At 43.7% G+C, this 15,119-nt stretch overlaps 1 protein-coding gene across 1 annotated transcript; it reads left to right on the top strand.

Moving 5' to 3' along the window:
* Positions 1-230: 230 nt before the first annotated feature.
* Positions 231-2,432, top strand: LOC137376691 (probable G-protein coupled receptor 139). The gene is made up of 2 exons (XM_068045665.1): positions 231-300; positions 1,483-2,432. Exons 1-2 carry the CDS (start codon positions 231-233, stop codon positions 2,430-2,432), a joined length of 1,020 nt encoding a protein of 339 aa, XP_067901766.1.
* Positions 2,433-15,119: the final 12,687 nt, after the last annotated feature.

Genomic DNA, 15,119 nt, shown 5'->3' with positions numbered 1-15,119 from the left:
AAACTGTTAGTTTTCGATCTTCCCACATATGTAAACACGATATTGCCTAATATCTGTTACAATTAATTACACCTGTTTGTTCAAAGACCTTGAACTAATTCCACTCCCTCTGCAACCTAATTGAATCACAGGGGGATTGACTTGCTCTATATGAGGGGTTGTCATGAATGAAGATTGTCTGATGTTTCAGCTCTGTCGTCACTGATTGGTGTTGTCTCCCCTCTCCGAAAATGGAACTATCAACAATTGAACAGACGGCTTTCATTTACTATCATTTTCTTGCAATCTTTGGAGTTCCCGGTAAGAAGCTGAAACTGGTTGTTTTTGTTTCTTTAATCACTCTTTAACTCTGTTGTTGCTCTTGATGTATCTCTCAGTGTATAAAACCTCAGACTTTCTCTTTTCACTGAATCCAGTTTCAGGTATTCCTTCAATAAACAGCACTTTCTGCTATTTATCAAGATGACTTTCAAAAAAAGTTTTGGGTGATAGTACATGAGTAATTTGAGACATGACATGTGGGAAATGTTCCATGCTTGGATGAGCAGTTGTTTTTAGACCTCCTAGGATGAATTTTCCTTTTCGGGTTGGGACACTGACGACTGAAGCATTACCAGGTCCCGATCCCATGCTGCATCAGCGCCCTTGTCATGGTGCTATTTTTAAATGCAAAATAAGTCATTGCCCTGGGAGTAAGTCTGGTGCCCAATTACAGCCGCTGGAAGGGTTATGGATGCAGGAACAGAGAACCGAATGTGATTTTTAAAGGTAAGCAGCAGCCATGGTAGGCCTTGCCATTGCCTATACAAGTGAGTCATTAGGGATTTCAGAGGGCCTGTGTGCACATGGAAATGTGTCCCCTTGCAGCCACCCACTGTGCTCCTCTAGCCTCCTGCTGTCCAGGAGGTTACATCTAATGTCAGAGTTGCCTGTTCCCATTTGACCTCCATCAACTCGGCCTTGAATGCTCACCAGGCCTCCCCGTGCCAACCCCAGATCCCACATTAATGCCAGAGGGCTAACATCCCACCTGGTCTCCTGCCACTCTCCACTGTGACATTAAACTGAGGCACATCTAAAGCAGCTAAGCTTTATTTGCTGCCTCTCTATTACTTTACTCAGCTGTTCCCATAGTCCTCATGGCCCTTCACATTGTTTCCATCTTCACAACATTGCTGTCTTCTTTCCATGCCTTTAAAAATTGCCCCCTGCTGCTGACAAGTTTATTAACGAGATCTTTAAAGAGCTCAACAGGCACTTATTTAGAGCCAAGCACTCAGCCTATTCCCTCCCTACTGGTGGTACAATGAAAATAGCATTACGTTCCGGAGGCAGCGGGACCCAGAGCCGACCTCCGAGAACATGATATTCAAATCGCACTTGCAGCCATTCCCGCTCTCAATGAGAATGACCTGATTCTGTGCTGTAATTTCCAGGTAATGATATGTAATTAATTTGGAGATTTTGCTCTTTTCTTTGTAGCTAACTTCCTGACAATTGTCCTTTTGTCCCGAGGAGGCTGTGGTCTGTCCAAAGGGATCACTCTTTACCTGGTGAGTATGACGACAGCGGACCTACTGGTCATTATTTTCAACGTGATAATCTATTACATACTTTATTACTATTCCCCATTTTCACCTCTAGACTACACTCCCATAACTAGCATGAATGAGGTTATCAACTACATGGCTCTTGACTATTCTGTCTGGTTGACGGTCGCTTTCACTGTCGATCGCTTTGTCCTCATTTGCTCTCCAAAGTTCAGAGAGATGTACTGCAGGGAGAAAACTGCAGCTGTGGTTATCGTGACTGTGTGTGTCGTGTTCTGCTTCAAAAACATCCCCCTGTATTTTGCTTTTGAGCCCATCTATATAATTAACAATGTGGAGTGGGGCGCTCAGTTCAAACCAACCTATTTTACCTTGCCAGGATGGGTCACTTTTGACTGGTTTGGTACAATTTTAAACCCATTGTTGCCATACTTTCTGATTTTATTGCTCAATGCTCTGACTGTTAGACACATTGTGATGGCTAATCGAACCCGTAGAGCACTGCAAGGTCAACGCAACAACCAGAACAGCGATGATCCAGAGATGCAGAGCCGAAGGAAATCCATCATTTTACTATTCTCCATTTCTGGCTCTTTTATAGTGCTGTGGATGCCATATGTTGTATTTTTCCTCGTTTCCAGAATTACAAACAGTCATTACGAGCCAGATGAATACACAGATCCCTTACATATCGCAGACTACACCGGAGATATGTTTCAACTGCTGAGCTCCTGTACAAACACGTGTATTTATGCGCTGGCACAGACTAAATTCAGAGAAAAGTTGAGAAATGCAATAATGTATCCATTTATTGCAATTGTTACATATGGTAAATTAGCCAAAAAATTTGAAACAAAGCAGAACGAAGTTCATAGCTACTGAATTCTCCCTTAAACTCTCTCCTTTAAATTGATACTGACTGTAACTGCTGCTGCATCAGACGTTCACATGTTCAAGCTGGCCCTGCACTTTCTGAGGTTCACTTCAGATGAGCTAATAAACCATGGTCGGACTCCCCTCTAAGGTGGATATAATAGATCCCAGGTTTGAAGAGCAATGGAGTTCTCCCTGGTGTCCTGATCAATATTTATCCCTGAACCAACACCAGCAAAATCAGATTTTTCTGATCATTTCTCTTGTTGTTTCTGTGTACAAATTTGTTGTCATTGTTTCCTACATTCCAACAGTGACAACACGTCAAAGAATTTCATTGGCTATGAAGTGTTTTGGGATGTACTGAGGTCATGAATGTTGCTGTATAAATGTCAGCTTGCTCATTCTCTAAACTTAACAGGACTTTACAAGTTAAATCATTGGATTAATTAAAACCATTTTAGTTGTGTGTTTGTTTGCAAATAAATGAATGGACAGCTAATAACGAACAATGCAAAGGTGTGATAAGCCTCTGAAAAACCTATTTACGGGATACAGTAACATTGCATACAACTGTTTGAAGAGAGAGTACACAAGCGTGAACACCAGGGAGTTTCTACCCTGTTATTTTCCAAGATTAAATCACAAAAGGGTAGAGTTTGTTCTGAAGAGGTATTGGGATCCTGTACACAAAAAGCAGGCCAAGTCCAACCCGGCCAATTACCCCCCCATCAGTCTACTTTCAATCATCAGTAAGGTGATGGAAGGTGTCATCAACAGTGCCATCAAGCGGCACAGCTGTTTTATTATTCCTAAGAAACAGTGCTAATTTAAAATCATAATTTTAGAACCGGTGAACTCTTGGTTTTTGAATGTATGTGTATGTGTACATGAGGGTTAGGAGGAATAAGAAGTTACTAAGTCTTTTTAGATATACATTTATCTCAGTATTGTTTAAGATTTAGTTTATGAATAAGTAGTTAATTTGTTGTTGTTTAAACATACCTAGGTTGGTGTGTTTTATTCTGGGGGTTAATAAAGTGTTTAATTTGGCCAATTTTCCAGTAGGTGGGAAACTTTAATAGCATGCTGTGACCTGTGAAGTAATGGGACTGAATTGACAGTGCATTACCCCCACCTCATTATAACATATTAATTGGGAGCTTGATTGTCCGTGGATCCAATAAGGTGAATTATAAGGGGAGTAATAATTTGAAAGAGAACAAAATAAAAGGAACCTTGTTTCTTGAATTATAGGGTAAAGGCTATACCATCAGAATGGCAATTACTGTTGCTGCAGAGTTTCTGGGAAAGGAGAATGTGTCCTTCAGTGATTTGACAACTTCAACTAAGAATAAACTAAAAGATTTGGCAGCAAAATTGGGGTTAGAGTTGAAATCAGGTGCTAAAAAGAGCAGAGATATTTGATGTAATAGTCCAGCATTTAAAATTAGAAGAAGAAGATGAGGAACAAGAAGATAGTAAGACAGAGAATAATGCAGTGATATTGGCTACGATTCAGTTAGAAATGAAAGACTTGAGGCTGAAAAAGAATTAAGAAAACTTGAACAAGAAAAAGAAACAGCAATAGCATTGGAAAGACTTAAGCCTGAATTTCAGAGTGAAAGTGAAAAAGAAGCAAGGGATTTTGAAATAAGAAAGATGGAAATAAGACAAAGGGGCAGTCTTGACTCCAGGGAAAACTGTGGTTGGGAAGAATCTGAACCCAGCCCAGGACCTAGCAAAAAGCTATTTAAATTCACACAAGCTCTCCCTAAGTTTGAGGAAAGGGGCGAAAAGGCATTTTTCATATCTTCTGAAGAAATAGCCAAACAAATGAAGTGGCCAAGGGAATGGTGGATGCTACTTATACAAAGCAGGTTGATGGGAAGAGCTCTTGAAGTTTATGCCATGCTTCCTGAAGAGGATTCTGCAGATTATGAGATCGCAAAAACGGCTATTCTTGCTGCATATGAGTTAGTCCCTGAAACTCACTGACAGAAGTTTCGGAACATATGGAGATTGGTTGGGCAGACTTATGTAGAATTTGCGAGGGTGAAGCAAAATAATTTTGACCATTGGATACGGGCATTAATGATGGAAACCATGTCTGGAAGAGTTTACAAATTCAATCCCTTCAGTAGTGAGAACTCATGTAGATAACCTGAAAGTTTTAAAAGCTAGGCAAACAGCAGAAATTGCTAATGATTTTGAGCTTGTGAGTAAGACAAAACCTTTTGGCCATCACCCCCGTAAACCCGAGAAGGATAGAATGTGGGAGAGTGAAAGGAAGGCAAGTAGCCAGTGACAAGAAGATCCTGGGAATGCCCCTGGATCACCTCCTCAGGCCAGAAAGGAAGGTGCTGAGGGTGGAAGTGAGGCCCGCAAGTCCAGGATGTTTCATTGCCATAAGATGGGTTGTCTTTGTTCGGAATGCTGGAAGTTGTGAGTTAAACTCATGGAACACCCTTGGTGTACACAAAGCTGATGCAGGGAAAGAGACTCTGACTGCGACTACAGCAGGCCAGGCTGTAGCTTGAACGGCAGCTGTAAAACCAGATACAAAGACTAAAGTGAGTATCGAGGTTAAGAATAAGATATCTGAAAGTTATAATGAATTCTTGTCAAAGGAAAAAGTAACTCCATATCCTGTAAGTGAGGCAGGAAAACCTATCATTATACTCCAGGATATAGGAGAAATGCAAACACTTTTGCTGGTGGAAGGTATAATGTTTCCATCAGAGAGTGTCCTGAATGCTAAAGCTTTAGTTAATGGAATTGGCAGGGAGTATATACCCGTACCTTTATGTAAAGTGCTCCAAGAGCGTGACCTAATATCTGGGATGGTAACTGTCGGAGCTGTCTATAGTTTGCCAGTAGAGAGAAAGGGTCTACTCCTAGGAAATGATTTGGCTGGATCAAAAGTATCAGTTTCTCCTATAATTACAGAGAAACCAGGTGAAGTTCAAGAAACAGAACAATTACAGGAAAAAGTTCCTGGAATATTTTCTGCATGTGTAGTAACCCGAGCAATGGCTAAACAGATTCCATTGTTGGAGGTAAAATTGGCTCCACAAACAGATAGCTGAGCATCTGTAACCTTATTTGGGAATTTAGATAATCCAAATGAGATGTTTAACAAATCTTTAATAATTGCAGCACAGCAAGCTAATCCAGAGTTATACAGAGTAGCACAGTTGGCTCTGGCAGAAGCTGAGGCAAAAGGAGTTCCAGAATGCTATGATATTGAAGAACTGGGTTTTGAGGAAGAAATGGAGACCATCTCAAAATCTGCAGTCGAAGACTGGACATTTGTTAAACAGATGGTGGTGCTACCTAAATATCGCCAGGAATTATTAAGGTTAGCACATGACATTCCTTTTGCTGGACATAGGGGGATTCAGAAGACTAAATCACGTATAAGTCAAGATTATTACTGGCCAGGCCTTACAAAGGATGTGAGGCAATTTTGTCAGACATGCCATACATGCCATACATACATTCGGGCAGCACAGTGGCGCAGTGGTTAGCACTGCAGCCTCACAGCTCCAGGGACCTGGGTTCGATTCCGGGTACTGCCTGTGTGGAGTTTGCAAGTTCTCCCTGTGTCTGCGTGGGTTTTCTCCGGGTGCTCCGGTTTCCTCCCACAAGCCAAAAGACTTGCAGGTTGATAGGTAAATTGGCCATTATAAATTGTCACTAGTATAGGTAGGTGGTAGGGAAATATAGGGACTGGTGGGGATGTTTGGTAGGAATATGGAATTAGTGTAGGATTAGTATAAATGGGTGGTTGATGTTCGGCACAGACTTGGTGGGCCGAAGGGCCTGTTTCAGTGCTGTATCTCTAATCATAATCATAATCATGCCAAATGGTGGGAAAACCGCAATCTACCATAAAACAGGCACCACTAATTCCCATAGCAGTGATTGAGGAACCATTATGCAGGGTATTGGTAGACAGAGTAGGACCATTGCCAGAAACAAATGCGGGACATCAATATTCCCACGATCATGGATATGGCTACTTGATTGCCAGAGGTCATTCCTTTGAGGACAATTACTGCTAATGTAGTAGTTGAAAAGTTAACTCAATTCTTTACGAGATATGGATTACCACTTGAAGTTCAATCGGATCAAGGTTCTAATTTCATGTCCAAGATATTTCAAGGAGTCATGGATAATTTGGATAACAGACAGTTTAAATCTTCAGCAGCTCACCCACAGACACAGGGAGCTTTAGAGAGATACCATCAAACTCCCAAAACAATGATTAGAGCATACTGTCAGGCATATCTGCATGACTGGGATAAAGGGTTAGCCATTCTTTTATTTGTCACCAGAGATTCACCAAATGAGTCCACAGGTTTCAGTCCTTTCGACTTGGTTTACGGCCATGAAATAAGAGGTCCTCTGAAACTCATCAAAGGCAGGTTCTTCAAACAAAGGAATGAATCGTCGATGCTAGACGATGTATCTGTGTTCCAGAAAAGACTCACGAAAGCTTGCAATGTGGCTCAGGAACACCTTAAAGCATCACAAGTCAATATGAAAAAATGGGCAGACAAGAATGAATTTTCAACCTGGCAACTTTTAAAAAAATTTGTTCCAGAATGTGGGCATCGCTGGCTAGGCCAGCATTTATTGCCCATCCTAATTGCCATTGAGAAGGTGGTGGTGAGCTGCCTTCTTGACCCGCTGCAGTCCATGTGACAGCCCAAGATAAGGAAGAATCAGGTTTTTTTGCACTGGACGGGGTTTTTCAATATCAGGTGATACCACACAAGTTAATGGGGACTGGAGAAACTTCTCAGAGAATAGTGAACCAGTGGCCAGTGTTCCTAACTGTGCAGGTCACCTGGCTGAGATGATGGTCTATAGGGGTACTTGGAAGGTAAACATGAAACAACTGGGAGACTATGTTTGGAAGGTTGCAATGGGCTGAACGGGGCAACCTTTGAAAAAAAGTAAAAATGCCAGAATACTTAAATGGAGTTTATTATTACAGCCTTATCATTTGAAGGTTGTACATATTTTGGGGAAAAAGAATGTTATCACTTTGTCACAAATTTAACTTTAAGTTACATGAATAACGATGGTACAAAGAAAAAATTTAATTACCAGTAGAGTGAATGGGGGCATGAAAACAAGTAATGCTGGAAATACTGAACAGGTCCAGCAAGCATCTGTGGAGAGAGAAGCAGAGTTAACGTTTCAGGTCAGTGAGCCTTCATCAGAACTAGCATATATTAGAAATGTGAAAGGTTATAAGCAAGTAAAGCGGGGGTGGGGCAAGACATAATAAAGGAGAAGGTGTACATAGGACAAGGTCACAGAGAATAACTGACCAGAAGGTCATGGAGCAAAGGCAAACAATATGTTAATGGTGTGTTGAAAGACAAAGCATTAGTGCAGATAGGATGTTAACGGACTGAATAGTTGAATAGCCACACGTACAAACTTGAAAAAAAACAGTGGGTATGCAAACTGATCAAACTAAGATAAAATAAAATAAGCCCTAAAAAATATAAAAAAGAAAAAATAACTAAAAATAAAAGTAAAATGCGGGGGGTGGGTGGGGGGGGCCCGTCATGCTCTGAAATGATTGAACTCAATGTTCAGTCCGGCAGGCTGTAGTGTGCCTAATTGGTAAATGCGATGCTGTTCTTCGAGCTTGCGTTGATGTTCACTGGAACACTGCAGCAATCCCAGGACAGAGATGTGAGCATGAGAGCAGAGGGGCGTGTTGAAATGGCAAGTGACCAGAATCTCGGGGTCATGCTTTCGGACTGAGCGGAGGTGTTCTGCAAAGTGATCACCCAGTCTGCGTTTGGTCTCCCCAGTGTAAAGGAGACCGCATTGTGAGCAGCGAATACAGTATATTACATTGAAAGAAATGCAAGTAAATCGCTACTTCATTTGAAAGGAATGTTTGGGGCCTGGGATAATGAGGAGAGAGCAGGTATTACCCCTCCTGCAATTGCAGGGAAAGGTGCCATGGGAAGGGGACGAGGTGGTGGGGGTAATGGAGGAGTGGACCAGGGTGTCACGGAGGGAATGAACCCTTTGGAATGCTGACAGGGGAAGGGAGGGGAAGATACGTTTGGCAGTGGCATCGCGCTGGATGTGGCAGAAATGGCAGAGGATGATCCTTTGGATATGGAGGCTGATGAGGGGGGAAAGTGAGGACAAGGGGGACCCTGTTGCGGTTCTGGGAGGGAGGGGAAGGGATGAGGGTAGAGGTGCGGAAGTAAGCCGGACACGGTTGAGGGCCCTGTTAACCACAATGGGGGGGATTCCTCGGTTGAGGAAAAAGGAAGACATATCAAAAGCGTTGTCATGGAAGGTAGCATCATCACAGCAGATGCGTCGGAGACAGAGAAACTGGGAGAATGGAATGGCGTCCTTACAGGGTGTGAAGAAGTATAGTGGAGGCAGCTGTGAGAGTCGGTGGGCTTATAATGGATATTAGTAAACAGCCTATCCCCAGAAATGGAGACAGAGAAATCAAGGAAGGGAAGGGAAGTGTCGGAGGTGGACCATGTAAAGGTGAGAGAAGGGTGGAAATTAGAAGCAAAGTTGATGATGTTTTCCAGTTCAGGGCGGGAGCAGGAAAAGGCACTGATACAGTCATCAATGTACTGGAAAAAGAGTTGGGAAAAGGGGCCTGAATAGGACTGGAACAAGGGATGTTCGACATATCCCACAAAATGACAGGTATAACTAGGGCCCATGCGTGCACCCATAGCAACATCTTTTACTTGAAGGAAGTGAGTGGAGTTGAAGGAGAAGTTATTCAATGTGAGAACAAGTTCAGCCAGGTGGAGGAGGGTGGTGGTGGATGGGGGCTGGTTGGGCTTCAGTTCAAGGAAGAAGCAGAGAGCCCTCAAACGGTCCTGGTGGGGGATGGAGGTGTAGAGAAATTCGACGTCCATAGTGAAGAGGAGGCGGTTGGGGACAGGAAACTGGAAATTGTCTAAATGACGTCGGGCATCAGAAGAGTCACGGATGTCGGTGGGAAATGACTGGAGCAGCGGAGAAAAGATAGAGTCAAGATAGGCAGAAATAAGTTCAGTGGGGCAGGAGCAGGCTGACACAATGGGTCTGCCGGGACAGTCCTGTTTGTGGATTTTGGGAAGGAGATAGAAGCGGGCTGTCCGGGGTTGTGAAGGCAGGCTACTTGTGTGGGTATCCAGGTGGCTGAGATGCCTTGGGGTTGCAGTGCATGTGAGGACACAGCGAGAGGCTGTGCCAACTGCATCTGTGCAGGGATGGCCTCGGTCATGCGGACATGAGGCTTATGGCGTGTCTCAGTCAGAGGGGCGGAGGGGTCGGCTTCGGAACATGGGGCCCAATGAGTAGTGGCACCATCGACATCATCCCTTCCTACCTCAGCCCTTTCATGGCTCACCTGCACATCCGCATTTACCAGCTGCAGGACAGCATCTGATTGAACGTACATGTATCCAAGCATCATCACTGCAACAAACCAGTCAATGTCACAGAATGCATCATACATTCTGTTCATGCCAGTTCACTGACCCTGCGCCCATTCGGGGTTCTGCCGCTTATGACTCTCCATGAGGGTGGCCAATCCATAAGGGTGGAAGAGCTCATCTGCTCATATGCCTGAGACATTGTGGTGCTCATGTCATAAATGGACTCTTCCCTCTTCTGTGCAAGGGTCTGCGTTGCCTCAGGAAACTCTGACAGATGTCCACACATGCTCCCATTGTGCTCCACAAGCACCCATTTTGTATTTGATCCCTGAGACTCAGCATCTCTGACTGGGTAAGCATGGCTGAAACCGTCCTCCCTCCTCCATTGGGGACTGCCCACAGCTGCCTCTACCCCCATCACCTGCTCCTGCTCACATGTGACATGATGCTCAACTTGCGCCACCTGTTCTATAGTCTCCTGAGGCCCCACTGAAACGCGTGTATCTGCACTGGTGGACATTGCCGTGGCCTCCACCTTCGACTGCTGCTGATCCTCTGTCAGTTACTCTCCCTCCTTCAGCTGAGCAGCTGCTTTATCACCTGGAAGCACATCAAGGGGGATCTACTGGAAACAACTTCACAAAGTAAGAAGTTGTTCCAAGGCGGATTCATGGAGCATTCAATTAACTTTCACCCTCTCTCTGCCGGACACCAATCTCACCATCACCAACTGCCTGAACTGTGGCCACCCTGCCAAGGTCAAGGGCCTCCTCCTCCGTAGGCGTCAATATTTCCAGGTTGGCCACTCCACCCCCTGAATGACTCCTCTCACGGGCGTTTTGTGATCTCTTCTCCTGTAATGTGAGAATGAAGAGTTCAGCTACAGTTAACCTTCCCATCTGACCATCATGATTCACATTCAGATATGATGATCCTGACATTGTACTGTCCTTGGGCTTATGTCACCATCCTTCCAAATCTACATTGGCTTGAGCCCTTCCCTCAGGTGAGGTTTAGCACTGGACACACCTCCTCAGTGTTCCTATACGCTGCCTGCCTTGAGGCCTTCCTGCTCCGAGTTGTGCAGTCCCTTTAAGATGGTCAAGGCTGTCAGTTTGGCTTTGCATGTTAGCCATCTTGCTACAGCTCAGAAGGTCGTTGAATGGCTTCCTGCAGTGGACCCACATCCTGCTAACTATGCCGTGGCTGCTGACCTCTCTCGCAACCTCTAGGCATGCCTCCTTAATCTGCCTCTCTGGCCTCTTCCTGCTGCTCTCTGGAAATGAAATATTCCTCCTGGCTCTCTCCATCTCTGGCATGACCTCCAGGGAGGTGTCACTGAACCATGGCGCTGCTCTATCACAACACACTGCCATGTTAATGCTCTGAACCTGTTTCCTCTGGGCTGACATTCTTTGGCTGCATCCACTTCGAACGCTGATGGGTGCCCTTTAAAATGGGGCCCACCATTTCTATCTCCAACCTCCTGATCATTCCCACCATCTGTAATTGGACGTATATGGCGGGCGAGATCTACTAATTGGCTGCCTCCCACAAATGCTAATGTACGTCGCACCCCAACCTCATGCGGGATCAGGACACGAAAATGGTCCTGACATTGGGGTCCCAATGATCTGGTCAAAGTCCAGTCCACGGTTGTATTTTCTGTTAATTTTTCTGAGTATTTGGCTGGAATTCTACGTTGGCAGGAGGACCCAGCCACCAGCGGAAAAGTCGGTGGCGAGCCCTCCTCCGCCGGGCCTGGGGAGCCAAGCCAGTATTTTTCACTCCCCAGGCCCTTAATTAGTCTTGGGTGGGAATTCCACCTCCTTGAGGCAGGAAGACCCAACAATTGGAGCTGCTGACCGATCAGTGGGCCAGCAGCTCTTAGTCTCAGCAGCGCCACTGGGAGTTGTGGCCACTGCTGGGAATACACCCAGCCACCACAGCAAAAGGAAGGATGGCCCCAGAACTATGGTAAGTTTTTGGGGCGTCGCCTAGGACAATTGGCAAGGGGGTCGGTTGGGGTGGGGGGGAATGTTGTGTGTTGGGGTTGGTTGGGGCTTTGGGTGCAGTCCTCCGTGGAGGGCCCCTATCCAGCCCACAAGAAGCCCACCTAGTTTTACCAGACGGGGTTCTTGAGGCCTTTGCTGTCCAGTCGGTGAGGGTAAAATACCTGCAGCGGCAGGAGGAGGCCCTTAAATGCCAATTAATTGGCCACTTAAGGGCCTTGATTGGCCTGGGGCTGCAGGCCGTTTCTTGCCGCCACTGCTCCGTGTAATATTGCAGCAGGGGAAGGAGGGGGTCGGAATTGCCCCGCCCTCCACCTCCCACTCAACTTTACGCCCCGCCCCACCACCTCCGCCACTAGCCCGATCATTTCTGGACCGTAACATTCAAACCTTTATATTGATACAGAATACATTATCGCCAATACCTATAAAGAACATCAATTCTGTATTTAAAATCACGGCTTTAATATATTAATGTATTCCCAAGGACAGAGAGATTTTAACTATTGCCATACTAAAGACTGAACTTTCCTATTTCAAATTATAAAACTCCAATTTAGTAATATATGGATAAACCTGTCTTAAAGTTTTCAGAACAATATTTTCCAATTGAAATTATTTGGCTTCAATCTTCCTGTGTTTGGAAAAATTATATTGCCTAATACCTGATAAAATTAATTAGGCCTGTTTGTTCAAATACCTCGAACTAATTCCACTCCCTCTGCAACCTAATTGAATCACAGGGGGATTGAGTTGTTTTATATAACGGGTTGCCATGAATGAAGAACGTCTGGTGCTTCAGCTCTGTCATCACTGATTGGTGTCGTCTCCTCTCTCCGAAAATGGAACTATCAACAATTGAACAAACAACTTTCATTTACTATCATTTTCTTGCAATCTTCGGAGTTCCTGGTAAGAAGCTGAAGTTGGTTGTTTTTGTTTTTTTAATCACTCTTTAACTCTGTTGTTCCTCTTGATGTATCTCTCAACATCTGAAACCTCGGACTGTCTCTCTTCATGCTGAATCCAGTTTCAGGTATTCCTTCAAGAAACAGCACTTTCTGCTATTTATTAAGTTCACTTTCTTTCAGAAAATATCTTGGGATACAGTACATGAGTAATTTGAGACATGACATGTGGGAAATGTTCCATGTTTGGGAGGAACAGGAGTTTTCACACCTATGGTTCCCAAAGATCTCCACCACTGGGGGTTTTCCTTGTCACACTTTGATCTGTTGTCGACTCATTGATAGAGGTTGATTTCTACGGTTAATCAGCAACTCCATTATCCCTGTATCGTGCAAATAGTAGGATTGTAGAAGGCAAACTAGATGGAGTTTGCTCTTTTTCCGTCTATCAATTCCTCTGCCCTCAGGTCCTGTACCCAACATTTTCTGGTTTGAGAGAGGAATTTACTTCCTTTTGATCTGTGCGGTATTATCACATCCTCACAGCTATTGTGAGTTTGTCAGTTCGGGAAAGTTGAATAAGTACAGAAGCAAAAAAGGAATAGAAGGATATCTTGATATGGTGAGATGAAGTAGGATGAGAGGAGCCCTTTGTGTAGCATAAACACTGACATAGACCTGTTGGACCAAATGACCTGATTCTGTGCTGTAATTTCCAAGTAATGCTATGTAATTAATTTGGAGATTTTGCTCTTTTCTTTGTAGCTAACTTCCTGACAATTGTCCTTTTGTCACGAGGAGACTGTGGTCTATCCAAAGGGATCACTCTTTACCTGGTGGGTATGACGACAGCGGACCTACTGGTCATTATTTTCAATGTGATAATCTATTACATGCTTGGCTATTATTTGCCATTTTCACCTCTAGATTACACTTCTATAACTAGTATGAATGAGGTAATCAACTACATGGTTATTGATTATTCTGTCTGGTTGACGGTTGCTTTCACTGTCGATCGCTTTGTCCTCATTTGTTGTCCAAAGTTCAGAGAGAAGTATTGCAGGGAGAAAACTGCAGCTGTGGTTATAGTAACTGTGTGTGTCGTGTTCTGCCTCAAGAACATCCCCCTGTATTTTGCTTTTGAGCCTGTCCATATAATTAACAATGTGGAGTGGGGAGTGAATTTCAAACCAACCTATTTTACCTTGCCAGGATGGGTCGCTTTTGACTGGCTTGATACAATTTTAAACCCATTGTTGCCGTACTTTCTGATTTTATTGCTCAACACTCTGACTGTTAGACACATTGTGATGGCTAATCGAACCCGCAGAGCACTGCATGGTCAACACAACAACCAGCACAGCGATGATCCAGAGATGCAGAGCCGAAGGAAATCCATCATTTTACTATTCTCCATTTGTGGCACTTTTATAGTGCTGTGGATGCCATATGTTGTATTTTTCCTCATTTCCAGAATTACAGACAGTTATTTCGAGCCAGATCAATACACAGATCCTTTACTTATTGCAGACTACACTGGAGATATGTTTCACCTGCTGAGCTCTTGTACAAACACATGTATTTACGCGCTGGCACAGACTAAATTCAGAGAAAAGTTGAGAAATGCAATAATGTATCCATTTATTGCAATTATTAAATATGTCAAATAATCAAAACAACTAGAAAAAATGCACAGCATTCATAGTGTTCTGCTGAACTCTACCTTAAATTCTGTCCTCGTAATTATACTTACTGTAGGTACCAACAGTAACTACACTTCAATGTACTTCATAGGCTGTTAAGTAATTTGGGATGTACTGGGGTTGTGAAAGGTGCTATATAAATGCAAGCTGGCTCTTTCTTTAAACTTAAATGGACTTTACAGTATGAATCATTGTACTAATTAAAACCATTTTAGATGTGTGTTATTTTGAAAATATACATAATGACAACTCATAGCTACCAATATAAAGGTGTGGCAAGCCTGTGAAAAATCTACTTAAGGAATACAGTAGCATTGTTTGATACAACTGTTTGAAGAGAGAACATACAAGCGTGATGTTACAACCAAGGTGGGAGGAGTGCACTGTTAATTCTGTCCCACTTCTCCACGGGTCACAGCATATCAATAAATCTTCCCACCTACCAAAAAAAAAACCCAGCCAATTACATCCTCTAATTGTCCCCCAGAATAAAGTACATCAATAATAAGATTACTCTATATATGAAAGCTCCTTATTTCCCTAGCCCTCATGCACATGCACATGCATTAAAAAAAATGGTTAACCAGGGAAAAGGATTTTTGGATTACAGCTGTTTCAGAGGAATGAAAGGAATAAT

Source organism: Heterodontus francisci, chromosome 13, assembly GCF_036365525.1.
Source record: "Heterodontus francisci isolate sHetFra1 chromosome 13, sHetFra1.hap1, whole genome shotgun sequence".
NCBI classification, from domain to species: domain Eukaryota; kingdom Metazoa; phylum Chordata; class Chondrichthyes; order Heterodontiformes; family Heterodontidae; genus Heterodontus; species Heterodontus francisci.
This window is presented reverse-complemented; position numbering and strand designations above follow the sequence as displayed.

Bases quoted from the DNA above. Each gene is read 5' to 3' on its own strand.
- LOC137376691 (XM_068045665.1), top strand. From the start codon at position 231: ATGGAACTATCAACAATTGAACAGACGGCTTTCATTTACTATCATTTT. The intron at 301-1,482 runs GTAAGAAGCTGA...TTTTCTTTGTAG, and splicing joins TGCAATCTTTGGAGTTCCCG to CTAACTTCCTGACAATTGTC.